Genomic DNA, 17,991 nt, shown 5'->3' with positions numbered 1-17,991 from the left:
AAATACAACTGCCTTATTAATACTGAATTACACAGGGGGATTTGTTCCCCCTTCCCATTAAGCCTTTGTTTAACATTTTAGTACTGGTCTAGAACTACTCAAAAGGAATTCTTTGCAGTTGCTTGTTTTACAATGTGGCAACCTGTCATGTAGACTTTCAAGAATCCTGCATGTGATAAAAACAGCTTTCAACACATACTTTCCACCCTTCGAGCCAGGACTGCAGTTTAATGCTTACTTTCTCCTATTATATATTATTTTTTACCAATAGGAGTTTTTGTGTGTGTGAGTTATTTTTTAATCGGGGCACTTGCTAGCCAAAGCCTTTATTTTATGGCATGTGCATTGCTACTTGAACTCTTTTCCCCTAATTATAAAGCAGCAGACAGAGCCTGCCCCACCCACAGGAAGCACAGACAACCACGGTTCTAAGGTGGCTCAACTCACCGAAGAACTATGAAAGGGTCACTGTTGGACACATCATATAGTCAACAAGTAAGGTTATAGTTATTGCACAACACAGCAGCGGTGAAGAAAACAGTGTGTTCATTTCTAGTTTTTTCTCTTTAATTAGTTAGTTTGTGTATAGGCAAGGCCTTACTTTGTAGCCTTGGAATCTAGATTTTTTTCTGCCTTAGCCTCTGGCGTGATGGCATTGCCGGCGTGTACCACTACACTTGACTCTAGACCTAATCTATGGGCAGTTTTCTTCTCCTGCTGGTTCATTCATTTCCTTATCACACAGTAAGAAGATGCACATGCAGCTGTACAATAGGCTGCATGGGGTTAATCATTCGTAGCTCACCTGAAAACAAGCAAGGACTAGACAACAGGAAAGCTGGAGAATTGATGTTCTCGCTGCAGTGAGCTACTCCGGGTTGCACGGCAGTGAGCCACTGGTCCAGGGCATTACTCAGGTCAGGAACACATTGTATGGTTGATCTAGATCTCTAGTTTTATCATCTGCTCTGGTAACTGTTAGCAAGAATTAAGTTGAAGCTTGGTGTATTGTGCCTATGGGGTCCGATGCCCTCTTCCGGTGTGTCTGAAAAGAGAAACAGTGTATTCATATACATAAAATAAATAAATAAATCTTTTTTAAAAAGTCATTTTAGACATGACATTATCATTGTTAATCCAGTTGTCAGTTATTATCAGGTCTTTGGAAAATGAGTTTTGTGAGAGAAATACATTTTATAATGGGACCCGATGAACTGTACCGTTGACTTTTGACTTGGAGTTATAGCTGTTTCCAATCTGTGGCAGCAGCACTAGGAAGGCAGAGGCATGCAGATAACAAGCTTTAGGCCAGTCTGGACTACATAGTGAGAGCCTGTTTCAAAAAAGGAACAACAATATGAACTAACCAATTACCCACCCCCCCCACCACCCCCCCCCCCCCCTGAGCTCGTGTCTCTAGCTGCATATGAATCAGAAGATGGCCTAGTCGGCCATCAGTGGAAAGAGAGGCCCGTTGGTCATGCAAACTTTATATGCCTCAGTACAGGGGAATGCCAGGGCCAAGAAGTAGGAGTGGGAGGACGGGGGAGTGGGTGGGGGAGCGTGTGGGGGACTTTTGGGATAGCATTGGAAATGTAAATGAAATAAATACCCAATTTAAAAAAAAAAAACAAAAACAAAAACAATTGAAGGCAGGGTTGGAACTTTTGCCTAGCAAGTGCAAACCTTAGGCTTGCCTCAGTACTGCAAAAGCAAAAACAACCGACCAGCTTGTAGAAGGCAGTCACAGGACGCAACGAGCAGCCTTCTGAGTAGATTCTGTCAGGGTTGAAGAACCTCAAAAGAACAACTTAAAGTAAGAATTGAGGCCAGCCTGGTCTACAAAGTGAGTTCCAGGATAGCCAGAGCTATACAGAGAAACGCTGTCTGGAAAAGCAAAAAAAAAAAAAAAAAAAAAAAAAAGATAGCATAGCCAGGCACCGTGCTCCTCATTTGATTGTTGCTGTTTGCATTCCTTTGCTGAGCCCACGTTTTCATAGGCTTGTTTGCTATTCACTTCTGCTTCTCGGAGAAGACAGACCCAGAGGCCATCCTGATAGGCAGCTGACTTGTCTGTTTTCTTCTCCTTTTTCCATGATTGTGTCTACTGCCTTGACTTGGTTTATAAGCAAAACCTACAGAAATAAATGTTTTGTGGTTTATCTAAAAAAAAAGAAATGAAATGAAAATTAACATCTCTCCTCTTAAGGATCTGTATTTCACAAACCAGGATCTTTAAAATACCCCAGCACAACGAGTCGTCCCACCCCCACCCCCGGCACATATGTAGCAGACAGGCAGCTCAGTCTTCATGGACGCCCTGTCTGGCCTCAGTGGGAGAGGTTGTGCCTAATCTGGCAAAGACTTCATGCAAGGATACCCAGGGGGGTCCTACCCTCTTAGAGAAGATGGGGAGGGGCGAGAGAGGGAGGGATTCCGTGAAGGGGTGACAGGGAGGAGGAGTAGCATTTGGGATGTAAACAAAAAAATTAATTATTTAAGAAATAATTAAAACATACCCCAGCCCTTAAGTCTTTACCTGAAGAATTAAGTAATTCATGTCTGCTGTTTTCTTTATAGTAAAACCTCCTGGATTAAGTGCAAGTAGAAGCTGTCCAAATTATTAAAAACCAGCCATCTTGCCGATCCACTCTGAGATCTTTGTGCCATTCTGATGCTTGGGCAGCGCTCTGGAGTCAGTGTTTAAACAGTCCTTGGGGCAGTCTAGGGACATCTGTTGAAAGCATTCTAAATAATCTTGATGGTCTACCCCTATCACATCATACTTTTTATTCAGCGATAGGATTCTATTTTGTTTATTGTGGTATTGTTGAGAGGACAACTACTTTCTGAGCTCTGAGCTCCCATATTATAAATGCAAAGGCTTATTCTATCACTTAGAGTCATTTGGCAGCCTCTCTGAAAAACCTGACAAATGACTGTGCATAGAAAATGATGCCTGCTGTTCCTTAGGGGTGCTTCGTTCCTTCGGATTTGTTGCTTCTGTGCCCTGAACAGATATTTAACATGTTTATAATGTGCAGTTTTTTTCCATCGCTGCTTATCCAGAGCTTTTCTTCAAAGTGAGGTGTAAATGATACTAACCCTGTCCCTTATTCTTCTAAATGAAAATAATCCATTACCCTAATTCTCATATATATAAAGTGCATCTGTCTCTTATTGAATTTACTGATCCCAGCTGTGCAAAAATACTTATGCTTATGTCTCTACATCTTTCCTTTATTATACTCCAATTGTGTATCACTATTGTGTCTCAAATAAGAAACTTATTTGACTATAAAAGCAGTCACTAGTTGAAGGAACACAACAAGGAACATAGTTTGTTGAATTATAATAATCATATACTTGTGTAAATATCCAATCAAAGCACACTTGCTAGGCATCTTGTATTTATCTTGCGGTCTGCTACATTCTCTGTAGGCTTGGTATCATGAAAGCAAAATGTCTGCTTGGCCCTTTGTGTTGCTGTGTGGATTTCATTTTCTATAGCTAGGTAAAAATTTCCCTTCAGTGTTACGTTTGTCATGGCAAAAAAACAAGAAAAACAAAAACAAAACAAAAATACTCAAAACCAGGAAGGCCATACACCAGTGCATGTTTCGGTGTGCTGTATACAATGAAGAGATAGTAAGTTGGATTTTTATTGACATTGCAAAGGTTTCCTTCTTGCTTTCTTTTTTAATGTATGTGTGTCATGCACAGCTAACAAGCACAGATGCTAGGACTAAGTTTTAAAAATGAAAGTAGACCAGTGCACAAGGTTGGAGTGATTTGCTTCTCTTCTGTCCTTATTTCAGATGATGGAAAATTGTCCTTTGAGGAATTTAAAGCATATTTTGCAGATGGAGTTCTCAGTGGAGAAGAACTACATGAGCTCTTCCACACCATTGACACACACAATACCAAGTAAGCAGCATTTCTTATCAGTGGACTCTGGAAATGAGGTGGGGAGAATGTGAATGAGTCATTCAAGAAGTGGGCGGGGGAATGGATATTCTTTCCTAAAAATTTTAGTCTGTCATTACTATATAAGTAAAATGTTACTGTTCATATTTGGTATAATCTAAACTTCCTTTGTATAAAAAAATCCTCTGGGTATTATTGTATTGGTATGTTAAAATGAAATTACTGCAGTTATAAACTGAAAATTTCTGCTACCTGGAAACTACAAGTAAGGGGAGGTACAGAACAGAGTTGAAGAGTTGACACATGGTGATCTTCATTTACTTGGCATGTGGATACCTTTTTTGATGTAGGAGAATATTTGTGAAGAGTCTGTTTATATCCCCTGCCCCATGGTGAAAATATAAGATAATGAGGACTTTAGGATATATATCAACAGAGATGCACTGCTTGTTTAGGGTTACTGAACCAAATCACATTATTTTCCACAGTCTCAATTATAGAATTCTAATATGAAAGAGTGTGGGCTCACACACGCCTGGAGATCCTCCACTATGCCTACTGTCTAGACAATCGCATTCTGCTTTAGGCAAAGCAGTGATGTGGTTCCAGGCAATAGGCCTGCTAAGACAGTGCTCTGGGGCTCTACTTACGAAAAGAAAAGACGTTTTCTTGAGGCTATTTACAAACTTACAAGATTAAGTTCACTTTCCTCAAGTGGCTGAATATTTCAAGCAATCAGTAAGGTTCTAAAGTTCAACAAGATTTTCAGTTGCCTTGCCGATGCCTTCTCCTTTGTTATCAGAAATAGCATTAGACTCAGTAACTGATAATTTCAGTCTACTATCAAAAATACTATGATTTATATATTCATAGGACACTTGAAATCACAAAGAATGACATTTTAGGTCAGTGCAACTCAGAAACTGTTCATAGGCACCGAGATACAATAAGAAAGTAGAAACTGCTTAGGTAAAATGTGCAGGAGAGTGGAGAGAGCATTCCAGTCAAGAAAAGGCATGAAGAAAGTTCTAGATGCGTGAGAAAAATAGGCGTCACTTCTGTTTACAAAAATGTCAACTGTCCAGATCAAAGTGGAGGGGAATTCACAGAGAGTAAAGAATGCTCTCTATGAGAGATCACTTACAGTCTAAGTTTTAAAAGTACTTCAACTTTATGTAAGGCAAAGGGAATCTAGTCAAGAGCTCTAGCAACATCTTGTAAGTCATTGTTGCTCTGTGAGGGAGCAGCTAAAATGGTAAAGATGGAGGAAGACTGCAGATATTAACTAAGCTAAATGGATACTGAGGAAAAACATTTATGCACAGAAGGAAAACATTGGGAGAAAGGATACAGAGGAGGTAGAGGGTCTCTGGGTGTCTTGGGTATCCTGTTAGAAGCTGGCATGCAATTCTGTCAAGCATGCTGTTCATGTCGTCCTTACTATGTTAAGCGTTTAAAACATCTAGATTTGGGATATTTATTGAGATTTCTAGTTTTAGAATTTGGTGTCCTGAATATTTTCCAATGAATATTTACTAAAGTTAAGGAGAAAATTTTCACTTGTCATTACTGGTTTGATTTGCCATTTTATTTACATTTTCATAGTTTGTTTTACTTTGGATACATTTAAGATTACTTAGTACTCAAAACAGGGATGTGCAGTGATTGATTGGAGTCTAAAGAGTATATTACTATTGGTCACTAACATATGTGTTAGCAACAATAGTGCATTTTCTGGAGTAAGTATACTCAATTTAAAATTAAGAATATTAGTTGGAGACCTCTGAATTATATTCATGAAATTCCTCCTTAAAACAGGTTGTCAGTGTCAAGCTTTGATCTTTTACAAAGATTAATTCAAGCTTTGACATAGAAATTCCAGAGCTTTATTTTAAGCTAAGAAAAAAAAAAACAAAAAACCCTTTATCTTGCATGATCCAAGTTTGTACTGTGTACACCAATTATTTTTTCTTTCCTACTCACTTTCTCAGGGCACATGCTATTGCCCCAAATACTAATACTGCCCAGCACCCCAAGCCACTCCAATTACTTCAGGAGCACAGCTTGGCCCACGAGAAGCTGATTATATTGGTGGGGCAAAACCTAGCAAATTGACTATATCTCCATTCATAGCAGCTTCCTGGTTCTTGTCCCTCCCAATGTCTGATGGTTGAATATTTACTTTGTCATATGAAGTAGTCATTTGGGCTGGAGAGATGGCTCAGTGGTTAAGAGCACTAACTGCCCTTCCAGAGGTCCTGAGTTCAATTCCCAGCAACCACATGGTGGCTCACAACCATCTGTAGTGGGATCTGACGCCCTCTTCTGGTGTGCCTGAAGACAGCTACAGTGTACTCATAAATAAAATAAATCTTTAAAAAAGAAAAAGAAGTAGTCATTTATAGAATTTTAATTATAGCTTGTTTCTATAATACAGTATAATTAAGGAATATGAATCATCAAATTAGATAAAATTCTTATAAGAGGAATACCCTACTTGATTTATTTCAAGCCAACCTGTGAATCACTGGCCCTTGTTTGTAAGGAAAGTATCTTATATTCACTGGCCAGCTATGCAGCCTAAGCTTGAGCTCAATACTCAGAAAAATGTCAATCTAAGATGAGCCCTAGGCAGCATTCTGTTTCTGTAATGCTGTGTTAGGCCAGAGTATGCTGAATAATTTCCACGCTCTATAACCTTATAAAATTAATATCTTACATTTATAACTTTTTTCATTATGTTTGAACACTCAGAATGTTTTTCTTTCTGGATTCTTGTTACATGAAGTGATTCGTGAAGTATGGAAAATGTACTTGAATTATATGGTCTGACAGAAAAGAAGACGGTGAGCTTAAAAAGCCATGTTAACAAAGAAGGACATTATTGGCGGCTTTAATGTCTTAAAAGGAACTGTGAACAAATTAATATTTTAAAACAAATTAAAATTTTCTTCTTTGTCTTACTAAAACTTTCATAATTTCAAACTTCATGTTAACTATCTACATTCAAGGCAGATATACCTAACCTTTCTTCTTTAAGAAAAGAAAAAAAATATTAATCACCCCAGTGATTTCAGTAAGCTTTATATATTGCAAACCTCCGAGTCTCGGGAAATATTTTCTAGACATACGTTTGGTTTCTCAACTTGTAAGACAAGAAGACATATTCAGAAAAAAATTCTAATGGTGTTAATAATATTTAAATATAGGGAAAAATAAAAACTAAATCTGTAGTTAGGTGCTCTTAAATGAGGGCCACCATACCTGTAGGGGAAAAGAAAATTATAGAGGTAAGATTGTTCAGTCAGAAAGAAACCTTCATAGCTCATAGAAAGTATTTTCACTCACGAGAAAACCAGCATAGCTGCACTTTGCAACTAATTAAACAGAACCAAGAAAATCTAGCATAAATCCTTGAGGTATTAGTCATAGCAGAAGCATGGGAGAAAGGTTCCCTGGAGCCTTAAAGCAGTTCTGGCAGTTAACTGCACTTAGGAGCTCCAGATTGTCAGGGTAGACCACAAGGTAGACCAGATGGAAGTTTTGCTCGTGATGCAGAACATGAACATACAGAAAAGTAACCCAAGGATTTTAGGGATGGGCTCATGATGAGAAACTCACAGAAAAGATTCTTTGTTCCAAACTAAAATAGTTTTTTTTTTTTTTTTTTTTTTTTTTTTTGGATGCTGAGCACTGATATTTCAATCCTGTGCTTGTTAATTCAATGACACTCACCACAGTGACAGAAATATCACCAACTACTAAAATGAGGTAGCTCCAGAATTGAAAACATTCTTTCCTGTACTAAAGTGAATTTTTTTCTAATATTCACATAGTCTGCTCCTTAGGACCATTCAGACGATAAATATTTTATAACACGTCTTTTCAAAATTTGAAAGGAGCTTCCATGTAACCGTGATGAGATTAAAGATCCCACAATAATTAGAGAGTAATTATATCAAAAGTATTTGTTTCAGATGGCAGAGTTATGCTCATCCTGAAATAGAAGTTGCTTATCTTATATTTATTCATGACAGTTTTCCTGAAAGTATGATGAGTTGGTTGATAATGCTATTGTCTTCCTTGAGTTATTTGTCATGCTGCTTAAGGAAACATACAGTGTGTAGAGAAAAAAAAAATAAAGGTAAGGTCAATGTCATGCAGTAGCGTTAGGACAGACCAAAGGGTCCATGCAACACAGCTATGCATGACATTCTGATTAGAATGTTCAGAGCTGTTCTAGCCATGAGAAAAATAGATCTCCTTGTGAGCACTGCTTATACCACTTCAATTGGAACAGTGGATGTAGAAAGTAAAACCGCAAACTTCAATAGTTAAGTTTCAATAGTTAAGACTTTGGCTTTAGGCACCATGGCAGAGTGACATTCATGACCTAAAGTGGCCAAGAGACACAAGCATCAAAAACAGTCTTAAGAGCATCTGTTTCTATGCATGGCCTGTAGAAACTAGTCAAATAATTGATCCCTTGTCCAAACCCAAAGTATTCTGTTTTGAAACAGCAGCATATGTAAGCTGCCTTTAAGAGACACGGTATTTCCACCTATAGGGTTGCATATCCCTTTAGCTCCTTGGGTACTTTCTCTAGCTCCTCCATTGGGAGCCCTGTGATCCATCCAATAGCTGACTGTGATCATCCACTTCTGTGTTTGCTAGGCCCCGGCATAGTCTCACAAGAGACAGCTATATCTGGGTCCTTTCAGCAAAATCTTGCTAGTGTATGCAATGGTGTCAGTGTTTGGAAGCTGATTATGGGATGGATCCCTGCATGTGGCAATCACTAGATGGTCCATCCTTTCATCACAGCTCCAAATTTTGTCTCTGTAACTCCTTCCATGGGTGTTTTGTTCCCATTTCTAAGAAGGGGCAAAGTGTCCACACTTTGGTCTTCGTTCTTCTTGAATTTCATGTGTTTAGCAAATTGTATCTTATATCTTGGGTATCCTAAGTTTCTGGGCTAATATCCACTTATCAGTGAGTACATATTGTGCGAGTTCCTTTGTGATTGGGTTACCTCACTCAGGATGATGCCCTCCAGGTCCATCCATTTGCCTAGGAATTTCATAAATTCATTTTTTTAAATAGCTGAGTGCTCTCGTCTCTAGCTGCATATGTATCAAAAGATGGCCTAGTCGGCCATCACTGCAAAGAGAGGCCCATTGGACTTGCAAACTTTATATGCCCCAGTACAGGGGAACCCCAGGGCCAAAAAGGGGGAGTGGGTGGGTAGGGGATTGGAGGGGTGGGTATGGGAGACTTTTGGGATAGCATTGAAAATGTAAACGAGGAAAATACCTAATAAAAAATAAATTAAAAAAAAAGAGACATGGCGTTTGGGATGTTTTGTGTGAAGGGTGTACTTAGAGGATTATGAAAGCTGCAGAACAAGGGAAAATTAGCTTTTGAACAGATATTCCTCAATATCCCCCTTGCTCAAATTGGAAATGAAATCACAGTAAGGAAAATGATACTATAAAAAGAACTTTGTTGGTCGTGAGTGACAGAACCATAAGTTAAGATAACTTAAGAAAATTATAACCTTGCTCATGTGTCAGATGAACCCAGAGGTAACTAAGTGTGTGGGAGCCAGGTATTTGCTTGGTGGTGCTACGATTCCTCACAGTGTCATTATTTTGTCTTCCTTTCTCTCTATCAGCACTTCTATCAGGAGGATGGCTAGAAGCCAGCCTGGAAAACTATCAGAGAGACTGATTTTCTTTACCAACAGCTATAGCAACATCCTGGTTTTGGATCATTATCCTACTTTGAAATCATGGGCATTTTTGAACAGTTTGCCACTGTTTCAGGGGAAAGAATATTAACTGAAACCTAGGTGCTGCATCAGAATAGAGGAGCATAGATTTTGAGCAGGTATAGCTTGAGTTTCCTACAAATCAAAGAAATGCTTATGTGGCCTCAAAAATCTGTATTACCTCATAATCAGAGAAATATAACTACCCATCTTGAAGACTAAAAGAGGTTCAGAGAAGTATAAATTCTAGAAAATTCTGAGTGGGGTCAGCAGAAAATCAGAAGTTACTTATAGTAGAAAAGCGTAAAGTCAGGAAAATCTTCGTGATCTAACAAGCATTCTGATCTCACTGAAGTATTCATGGCATTTTCCTCCTCACTAGCCTCTGTACCCCTAAATTTCTCATCAGTTTGACAGTCCAGTATCCCAGCCTCCCTATGCTCTTCTCAAACCATGCCTATCACTCCACTCCTTTGAGTATTGGGGTCTGTCTTAACCTTTGTGTATTTAGAATGATTGCCAAAATTTAGATATAACAACATCTAGTGTTTATTCACTTTATTATTCCACCTATTGTAGAGGTAAAGGTAACTTTCATTGCCGGATATAAGTGTCTTTTCAGAGGCTTGCTGCTAAATCCATTCGCCCTTTCTAGGTCTTTCTGAACTCTGGTTGGCTGGTTCTAGCTCAAACTCCTCTTCAAGCTGAGTGATTCAAACTGGCTTCTCTAGGCTTCTGACTGAATTACTCTGCTTGGAAAGCTTGACTCTGAACTCTATGAACTCCACTACATTGCCTGAACTCAACATAACTGCACCCACTGATCTGCCCTTTCTCTGACTTAGTGCTCTTAAGTAAGCTCTCTTTCCTGTCTGTTCTTATGAGAGTTGGGTGTATCCTATCTCTAACTCATTCTGTCAAATCTTTCTCTGACTCGTCACTTTGTCTGCCCCTCAATTAGATGGCACTTTCAAATATATCTGCTTCCTCCTATAAATTAGTTTTACCTTCATTGTTTGGGATTAAAGGTATGTACTAAGGAATTAAATATGTGTCATTCCAGCAGGATCACATATACCTAGAAAATGTTCGAATGTGATCCTTTGCCAGAGCAACCGTGTTGCTGGGTTAAAATTCTTCTACAGTAGATATCAAAATGTTCTTGAATTTGATATCAGTTTAATTACCTGAGCATTTAGAGTAGAGAGACTTGTATGCATGGCTGAGAGAAACACTACTTCATTACATATTTACAAATATACTTTTGCCTACAGTCTTAGAAGCTGAAAGGCCTGAGTCACTTTAATTTTCTATCAAATCTCCAGTTATTTGTTCTGTTTGTTTTAGATCTAACCCATAGCAACATATTTCTTTATTATTCATCTGTTTTTATTTATTTTTATTAATTTTTATTAGAAATTTTCTTCATTTATGTTTCAAATGTTATCCCCTTTCCTGGTTTCCCCTCTGAAAACCGTCTATCCCACCCACCTCTGCTCACCAACCCACACACTCCCACCTCACTGTCCTGGCTTTGCCCTACACTGGGGCATTGAGCCTTCTCAGGACCAAGGGCCTCTTCTTCCATTGATGTCCAACAAGGCCATCATCTGTTATATATGCAGCTGGAGCCATGGGTCCCTCCATGTGTACTCTGGTTGCTTGTTTAGTCCCTGGGAGCTCTGGGGATACTGGTTGCTTTATATTGTTCTTTCTATGGGGTTGCAAGCTCCTTCAGCTCATTTGGTCCTTTCTCTAGGTCTTCCACTGGGGACCTTGTGCTCAGTCCAATGGTTGGCTGAGAGCATCCACCTCTGAATATGTCAGGCACTGGCAGAGTCTCTCAGGAGACAGCTATATCAGGCTCCTGTCAGCAAGCACTTGTTGGCATGCACAATAGTGTCTGGTGACTGTATATGGGATGGATTCCCAGGTGGGGCAGTCTCTAAATGGCCTTTCCTCCAGTCTCTGCCCCATACTTTGTCTCTGTAACTCCTGCCATGGGCATTTTGTTCCTCCTTCTAAGAAGAATCGAAGTATTCATACTTTGGTCTTCCCTCTTCATGAGCTTTATTTGGTCTGTGAACTGTATCTTGGGTATTTTGAGCTTCTGAGCTAATATCCACTTATCAGTGACTGTATACCATGTGTGTTCTTTTGTGATTTGTTTGCCTAACTTAGGATGATAATTTCTAGTTCAATCCATTTGCCTAAGAACTTCAGGAATTCATTGTTTTTAATGGCTGAGTAGTATTCTATTGTGTAAATGTACCACATTTTCTGTATACATTCCTCTGTTGAGGGGCATCTGGGTTCTTCCCAGCTTCTGGCTATTATAAATACGGTTATTATGAACATAGTGGAGCATGTGTTCTTATTACATGTTGGAGCATCTTCTGGGTATATGCCCAGGAGTGGTATAGCTGGGTCCTCAGGTAGTACTATGTCCAATTTTCTGAGGAACCGCCAAACTGATTTCCAGAGTGGTTGTACCAGCTTGCAATCCCACCAGCAATAGAGGAGTGTTCCTCTTTCTCCACATCCTTGCCAGCATCTTCTGCCACCTGAATTTTTTATCTTAGCCATTCTGACTGGTAGAATCTCAGGGTTGTTTTGGTTTGCATTTCTCTGATGACTACGGATGTTGAGCATCTGTTTTTAAGATGTGTTTTCACTTCCGTAATTATTTGAGCCTATTTGTGTACTAGTAGCATCATTTTTCTACTTTTACTAACCCAGAATGTTAAAGATATGCATTTTTGACAATTGGTTCGAAATTTTGTTCTTTCTTGTGGAGATATTTTACCACCAGTATCATTTTTTTTTTCCTAAATGAAGTCTCTTAACAACCTGAAATATGGATAGCAACTGAGGTATCTGCAATCTAATGGAAGAATATGAAATTATCAGCCAAATTCTACTTTACAATAAAAAGATTATCATACCTTGTGAGATTTAAATGCAGATAATTTTAAGGAAATTTTATGTGAAAATGATTTATCATTAGTTATAGTTGAAGAAATAAATTGGCTCCCATTTTCTCTGATAAAGATGTTAGTAAAGTTAAATTTTGTTTCAAGGCAGCACACGTATTTCTAAAAAAATTATAATGGATATGTGTGATTAATAACAAATAGCTGGAGATGCAGTCATTAGAGAGCAACATTCTACACAATTATTTGTATCATCTTGTTTAAATTTCCACAGATACATTGTAAAAATGTGTTGCAATTCACAGCCTGCAGTTACTCACTGACAGAGAGTTAATTCATTTTCCAAAGTTCCTTGAAAAGCCTGCACAAAGGCATGGGACTTCCCAAAGTCTACTTAAAACCACAGTGTAACCCTTTCCATTGTCATGCCATCTCAAGAACATTTTGTATTTTTTAGCTGTCTTGTATATATCAGAAATCAAAATATTTCAAGGTCTTTCTTAAAAGTCACTTTGAAGTGTTTTATTCTGATGAAAGGATGGCTGGTTCCCCACCCATAGAATATATTTGGATGTACAGTATAGAGGCAATTACTTTAATTGCTGCCTTTATCTCTTCTCTTTTTATGTCTATTGTGTTGGGTTTTTACAGTGTGGGAGTTGCTACATTGTCAAAGAGTTATTCTTTCTTTCCCTGTGGACATTAATTCCATTCTTCTCACATTTTCCCTCCTTCATACCTGGAAGTCAGCTTCTACTTTTAGCCTCCTCACCGCCCTCCTTTGCTCACTCTGCCTTACTTCATTTCCTCATTGTTCTGTGGAATACTCAGAGTTCCGCTGTTTTCTTAAATCATCTGCACTAGAGGCTGCAATTTCAAAGGTTTTTAGTATCTTGATATTACCTTCTAGTTCTCATCCATTCCTCCCCATGAAAAACTTGAACTTTCTGTTAGCCTTAAGTGAACTCCCTCTTTGAGAAGGCACAGTGCAGTTGCTAGTGGTTTAATGAAGTCAATTACTACTCAGAAGAAAGTTTTCTATGGTAAATTATTTATTCATATGAATGAGCCTTTTTCTAACATTACTATTATCCGCCAAATGCATGAAATGAATTCAGTAAAAGTGGAACAACAATCTCTTTAACGTACATCATACTCAGCTCTTGTACTGTTTCTTCTTACATCCCAATGCACCAACGAAATTTGCTCTTAAGAAAATCTTTACCACTACAATCATCTCAGCACAAAGCATCTATCTTTATAGATATATCATTCTCACAAATTCTTATTTAGGCAGGAATTATTTTTAAAAAAAAAACCCAAATCATCATTTTTGAAGAGGAAAGTCTTCAAAACAACATCTTTTGAAAACATTGTTCCCAGCTGCCAGTCTCCCTACATGCAAATATCCAAGGTAATGTAATGAGCCAGTGAGCGCTTTGGGCGGTGACTCAGTCATGAGTCCGTTTGAATAGGATGAGGGCCTTTATAAGAAATTCCTGAGGGAGCTTGTTACCCCTTCCAATCCGCTGGTGTATTGATCTTAGACTTCAAAGTCTTGAGAACTAGGATAATAAATTTCTGTCATTTACTAATTACTTAGCCCAAGATATTCCTTTAGATCACAGCAAAGGAACAAGTCATCCATGATTAAAAGACTATAAATAGCATGATTGTTGTCAAATGAACTGAAGCAATAACAGAAAATTTCAGGACAGAGCATAGAACACCTGGGACGCTGTCACTTTGACATTATCATAGTGGTGTAGGGTTAACATGGCTTCTAGTTACATATTCAAGTTCGATCATGGAAAACTTTCATCTTTCTGTCCTTCTACTATTGAACCATATTGTACCCCATAACCAGTTTTTTTAACCGCCTAAAATATGGCTTTATGTATACTACCCATGTCATATACCTGTGTATATTTCATGAAACTTTATCCCAATTTTCCCTGTTAGATTACATTTTCGGTTCTGCATTCTCACTGGAATATAAAGTTTTCTCTATAGCAGCTGAATCATTTGCAATTTTAGATCTATTGTATTCAGTGGTTAATGCTCTCCTGTCCAAGTCTGAGCCTCATTAAGGCAGACACTATGACTAGTGGCCTTTCATTGACTTTATTCTAACATAATATTTTAATATAACATCATAATACTGTAAGCTCAATAAATATTTGAGATGAGAAGGGAAATGAATTCCTGGTCTCATATCTCCTGCTCTACCCTCTGCTGGGGTACCCTCCATTCTCCTCTGCACGGTATAGTTGCCAATGATAAAGGTTCACCAAACTCACTGTGGTCACTACTGCAGTGTGTAAAGGATGCATAAAAACTCCAGCCTCAAGCTTAAATCCCTCCATCGTCTAGTGTTGAAACATTGAGATTATTCTCTTCATTGAATCTTAATTTCATTGCCAAAAGAAAGAAGCCAGTATAAGAGTCTATTTTGCAAAACTTACTGACAGGATATAAATAGCTGCCCAAACTAACAGTAAAATGAAGATAATCAAGATGTATTCATTAACCTTTTAGCTTTCCTGGATCTTTCTTTAAAGTTTTATAATTGTAATTTATACCTTCTTAAAACACCACCTAATTACATAATATTTTTTAAACAGTTGTTTCATTAACTTGTTAATCTTGGCTCCAAATCTAATTATAATTTCTGAAATGAGAACCATTGTTTTCTATTTCTTATAATTACTATACTAAATTTAATAGTTAATTGATTGATTGACATATAAACATAATATATTTATTACATGTAAGAAATTTTTGCAGAGGTATATTTGTGACAACTTAAGCATATATAGCATGTAGATTATGTAAAAGGAGTAAAGCAGAATCTATCATATAAATTCTTTAATAGGCTCTTTTGTTTGGGGTTCAGTAAATGATTAATTTGGCTTCAGACTGAATTAAAATTCCTTTCAAAGGTTAGTTCTAATAAAAATAATACTCCATTGTTATGGATTAAAACCTGTGAAATATAATTTAAAGTATAAATGTGAACTAATTGTACATTTTAACAGACACAGATATGTACAAATGAATAATTTATTTTTTCACAATATTAATGGTTCTTCATTTATATGTAAAAATAGTTTCTATTGCTTGGGAAGCAGTGCTTACTACATAGAATATTGCACTCTCATCTGGCCTTAAAAGGTGTCTCGGTAAGAAAACGCTAGACTACGTAACAAAAGCTTTCAGCACTTATCACAGAATCTAATAGGTTGGAAGCTGGGCACCAGCCTCGGGTGAACATTATTGTTCTTGTCTCGTTCACTAATGGCTTTAAGGGTTTAATTTCATTTTTATGATTTTTCAGGGATTCTATTTTTAATCAACTTTAGGTTAAGCATAAAGCAATCCAGCATGATTAGAAATCTACCTCTATGGGACCATAGGGTTTGATGAGCTGCACACCTAATTTTCTTGATCTTCTCATCCTAATTGCCATGGGGTTGAAAAGCATAAAGACTTACTTGAGACCACAATGAAGAATTTCTTTTATTTTTTTTAATTTATTTTTTTATTTTTTATTTTTTGCTGAGACTTTTTTCCTTTTTATTGTGACAATCCAGAATGTCAAATTTGATAGCAATTATTCTGGTTGAGTTTGCAGATTCCATGAAATTAATCATTTATCCCTACTTATTTGTTTAGTTATTCAATACATGCAGAAGGTACCACATGCCATGTTATATATAAGTGAATAAACATTTCTCCATATTTAAAGGATGCTGATATCCACTCAAGAGTGGGAAATTTTTTTTCATATAATTCACAAAACTGACTCTTGTTCCATCCTAGCTCTTGGCTTCTGCTCTCCATGACAGCAAAGTATGGGAAGAAACCCTCACCTCTTGATATCTCCATGCATGTATGACTTTAACCCATAATTTTTACAGTGTTTAATTTTAATTATGGAATATCATTTAGCATGACTAGGTATAACTTTCTTACAAAGAATTCTTATGATGAAACAACATTTTTTAAAAATTATACTGTCTGGAAGTTATTTATGAGCAACTAACTTTTAAGGAATATTTGCAGACTGCCAAAAGTGATGGTAGAGTTCACTGATCTCTGGGAGGTCACCTGCTTTACTCTGTCAAGATCAGTTGTTTAAGGAAAGACTAAAGAATTCCATTACTTGAAAAATGATCAAACCTTTTTCTGTGGTCTAGGAAATAAATGGAGACAATTACTATTTATTATCATTTTGTATTTGTTTAACACTATAAATAATAGTACTAAAACTGTGTCTAGTATGTTTAATTCCCTCCTATAACACAATCTTTTTTAACTTCATGGTAAGAAATTGTATATTTCCTGGATTTGTTTAAATGAGAAAAGCTGAAAAGTAGTGTTCAAAATCAGATTTGTTGTTTGTTATTAAATCTAATTCCTTTGAATTCCTACCTGTATTCTGATTTCTCAATCTTGGATTTGAGGTCACCACATTGTATTATTTCGATTTTTTTCTATTGTACCTTTAATGATTTATGAAAATGCATTGAAATTATGTATTTTAAAAAGGTATCTCCAGAGATATCTATTCCAGTAAAAGCACTAGAGCATGCTTCCCCCGCCTTTCCACACAAACACACCAAGTCCACTCATCACTGCCCATGTTGGTATAGATGTAGGATCATTTCCTGGAGCATGGGTATCCCCTCAGACAGCATCACCTTGAAGAAAATGAAGTCACCCTCTCCTAGCAGCCAACAGTTGCCAGTAGCTCATCAGATAAGGTTAGAACTTTCCCTCCCCTCCTCTGGCAATTTGTCTGGCTTGGTCTTGTGTTGGTCTTGTGCTTGCTATTACAGCCACCATGATATGTGTAAAAATCCTGTTGTGTCTGAGAACTTTATTTCATCATAGTCATCTATCCTCTGTGGCCCTTAACGTATTTCTGCACCCTCTTCTATGATAGATCTGAGCCTCCAGAGAGGAGGCTTATGAATCAGATATCTTGTTATGCTTTTAATTCATCTTATGTGGAATTTATCTCCATTGCATTATATTGTACTTTTTCCCCGTGAACTGAAAAAGGTAATCTGAATTTTAAAGCCTGTGACAGGAATATCTTCTCATGGTAACAGACTTCATAGGAAATGTTTACCTGGTTTATTATTTACAGCCATTCAAACAAAGTTTCTTAACACAAGCAACATCAATTCTGGACATCTATTATAAAATATCATAAATATTACAGTTTTCATTTGGGTGAGAAGTGAGAAAGAATGGTTAAATCAAAGTATGAAACTTTTAATGTTTTGTGTGAAAACATCGAAGAATCATTGCCTATCTTCTCTCTAGCTTACAAATCATCAGTGGTTTTCAAAT

At 37.3% G+C, this 17,991-nt stretch overlaps 1 protein-coding gene and 1 long non-coding RNA gene across 3 annotated transcripts in view; one reads left to right on the top strand and one right to left on the bottom strand.

Annotated features, from left to right (window-relative positions):
• Positions 1-17,991, top strand: part of Necab1 (N-terminal EF-hand calcium binding protein 1) — a 197,560-nt gene that overhangs the window by 34,684 nt on the left and 144,885 nt on the right. For both annotated transcript variants that reach the window (XM_006538234.1, NM_178617.4), the window contains one exon: positions 3,819-3,927. In XM_006538234.1, coding sequence (XP_006538297.1) covers positions 3,819-3,927 — 109 coding nt within the window. The remainder of the gene's footprint in view (positions 1-3,818; positions 3,928-17,991) is intronic.
• The window catches only part of Gm36801, a 33,578-nt gene that overhangs the window by 11,509 nt on the left and 4,078 nt on the right, over positions 1-17,991 (bottom strand). Inside the window, exon 2 of the long non-coding RNA XR_390422.3 lies at positions 806-1,045. This is a non-coding gene — a long non-coding RNA (predicted gene, 36801). The remainder of the gene's footprint in view (positions 1-805; positions 1,046-17,991) is intronic.

This window comes from Mus musculus, chromosome 4 (assembly GCF_000001635.26).
Source record: "Mus musculus strain C57BL/6J chromosome 4, GRCm38.p6 C57BL/6J".
NCBI classification, from domain to species: Eukaryota; Metazoa; Chordata; class Mammalia; order Rodentia; family Muridae; genus Mus; species Mus musculus.
This window is presented reverse-complemented; position numbering and strand designations above follow the sequence as displayed.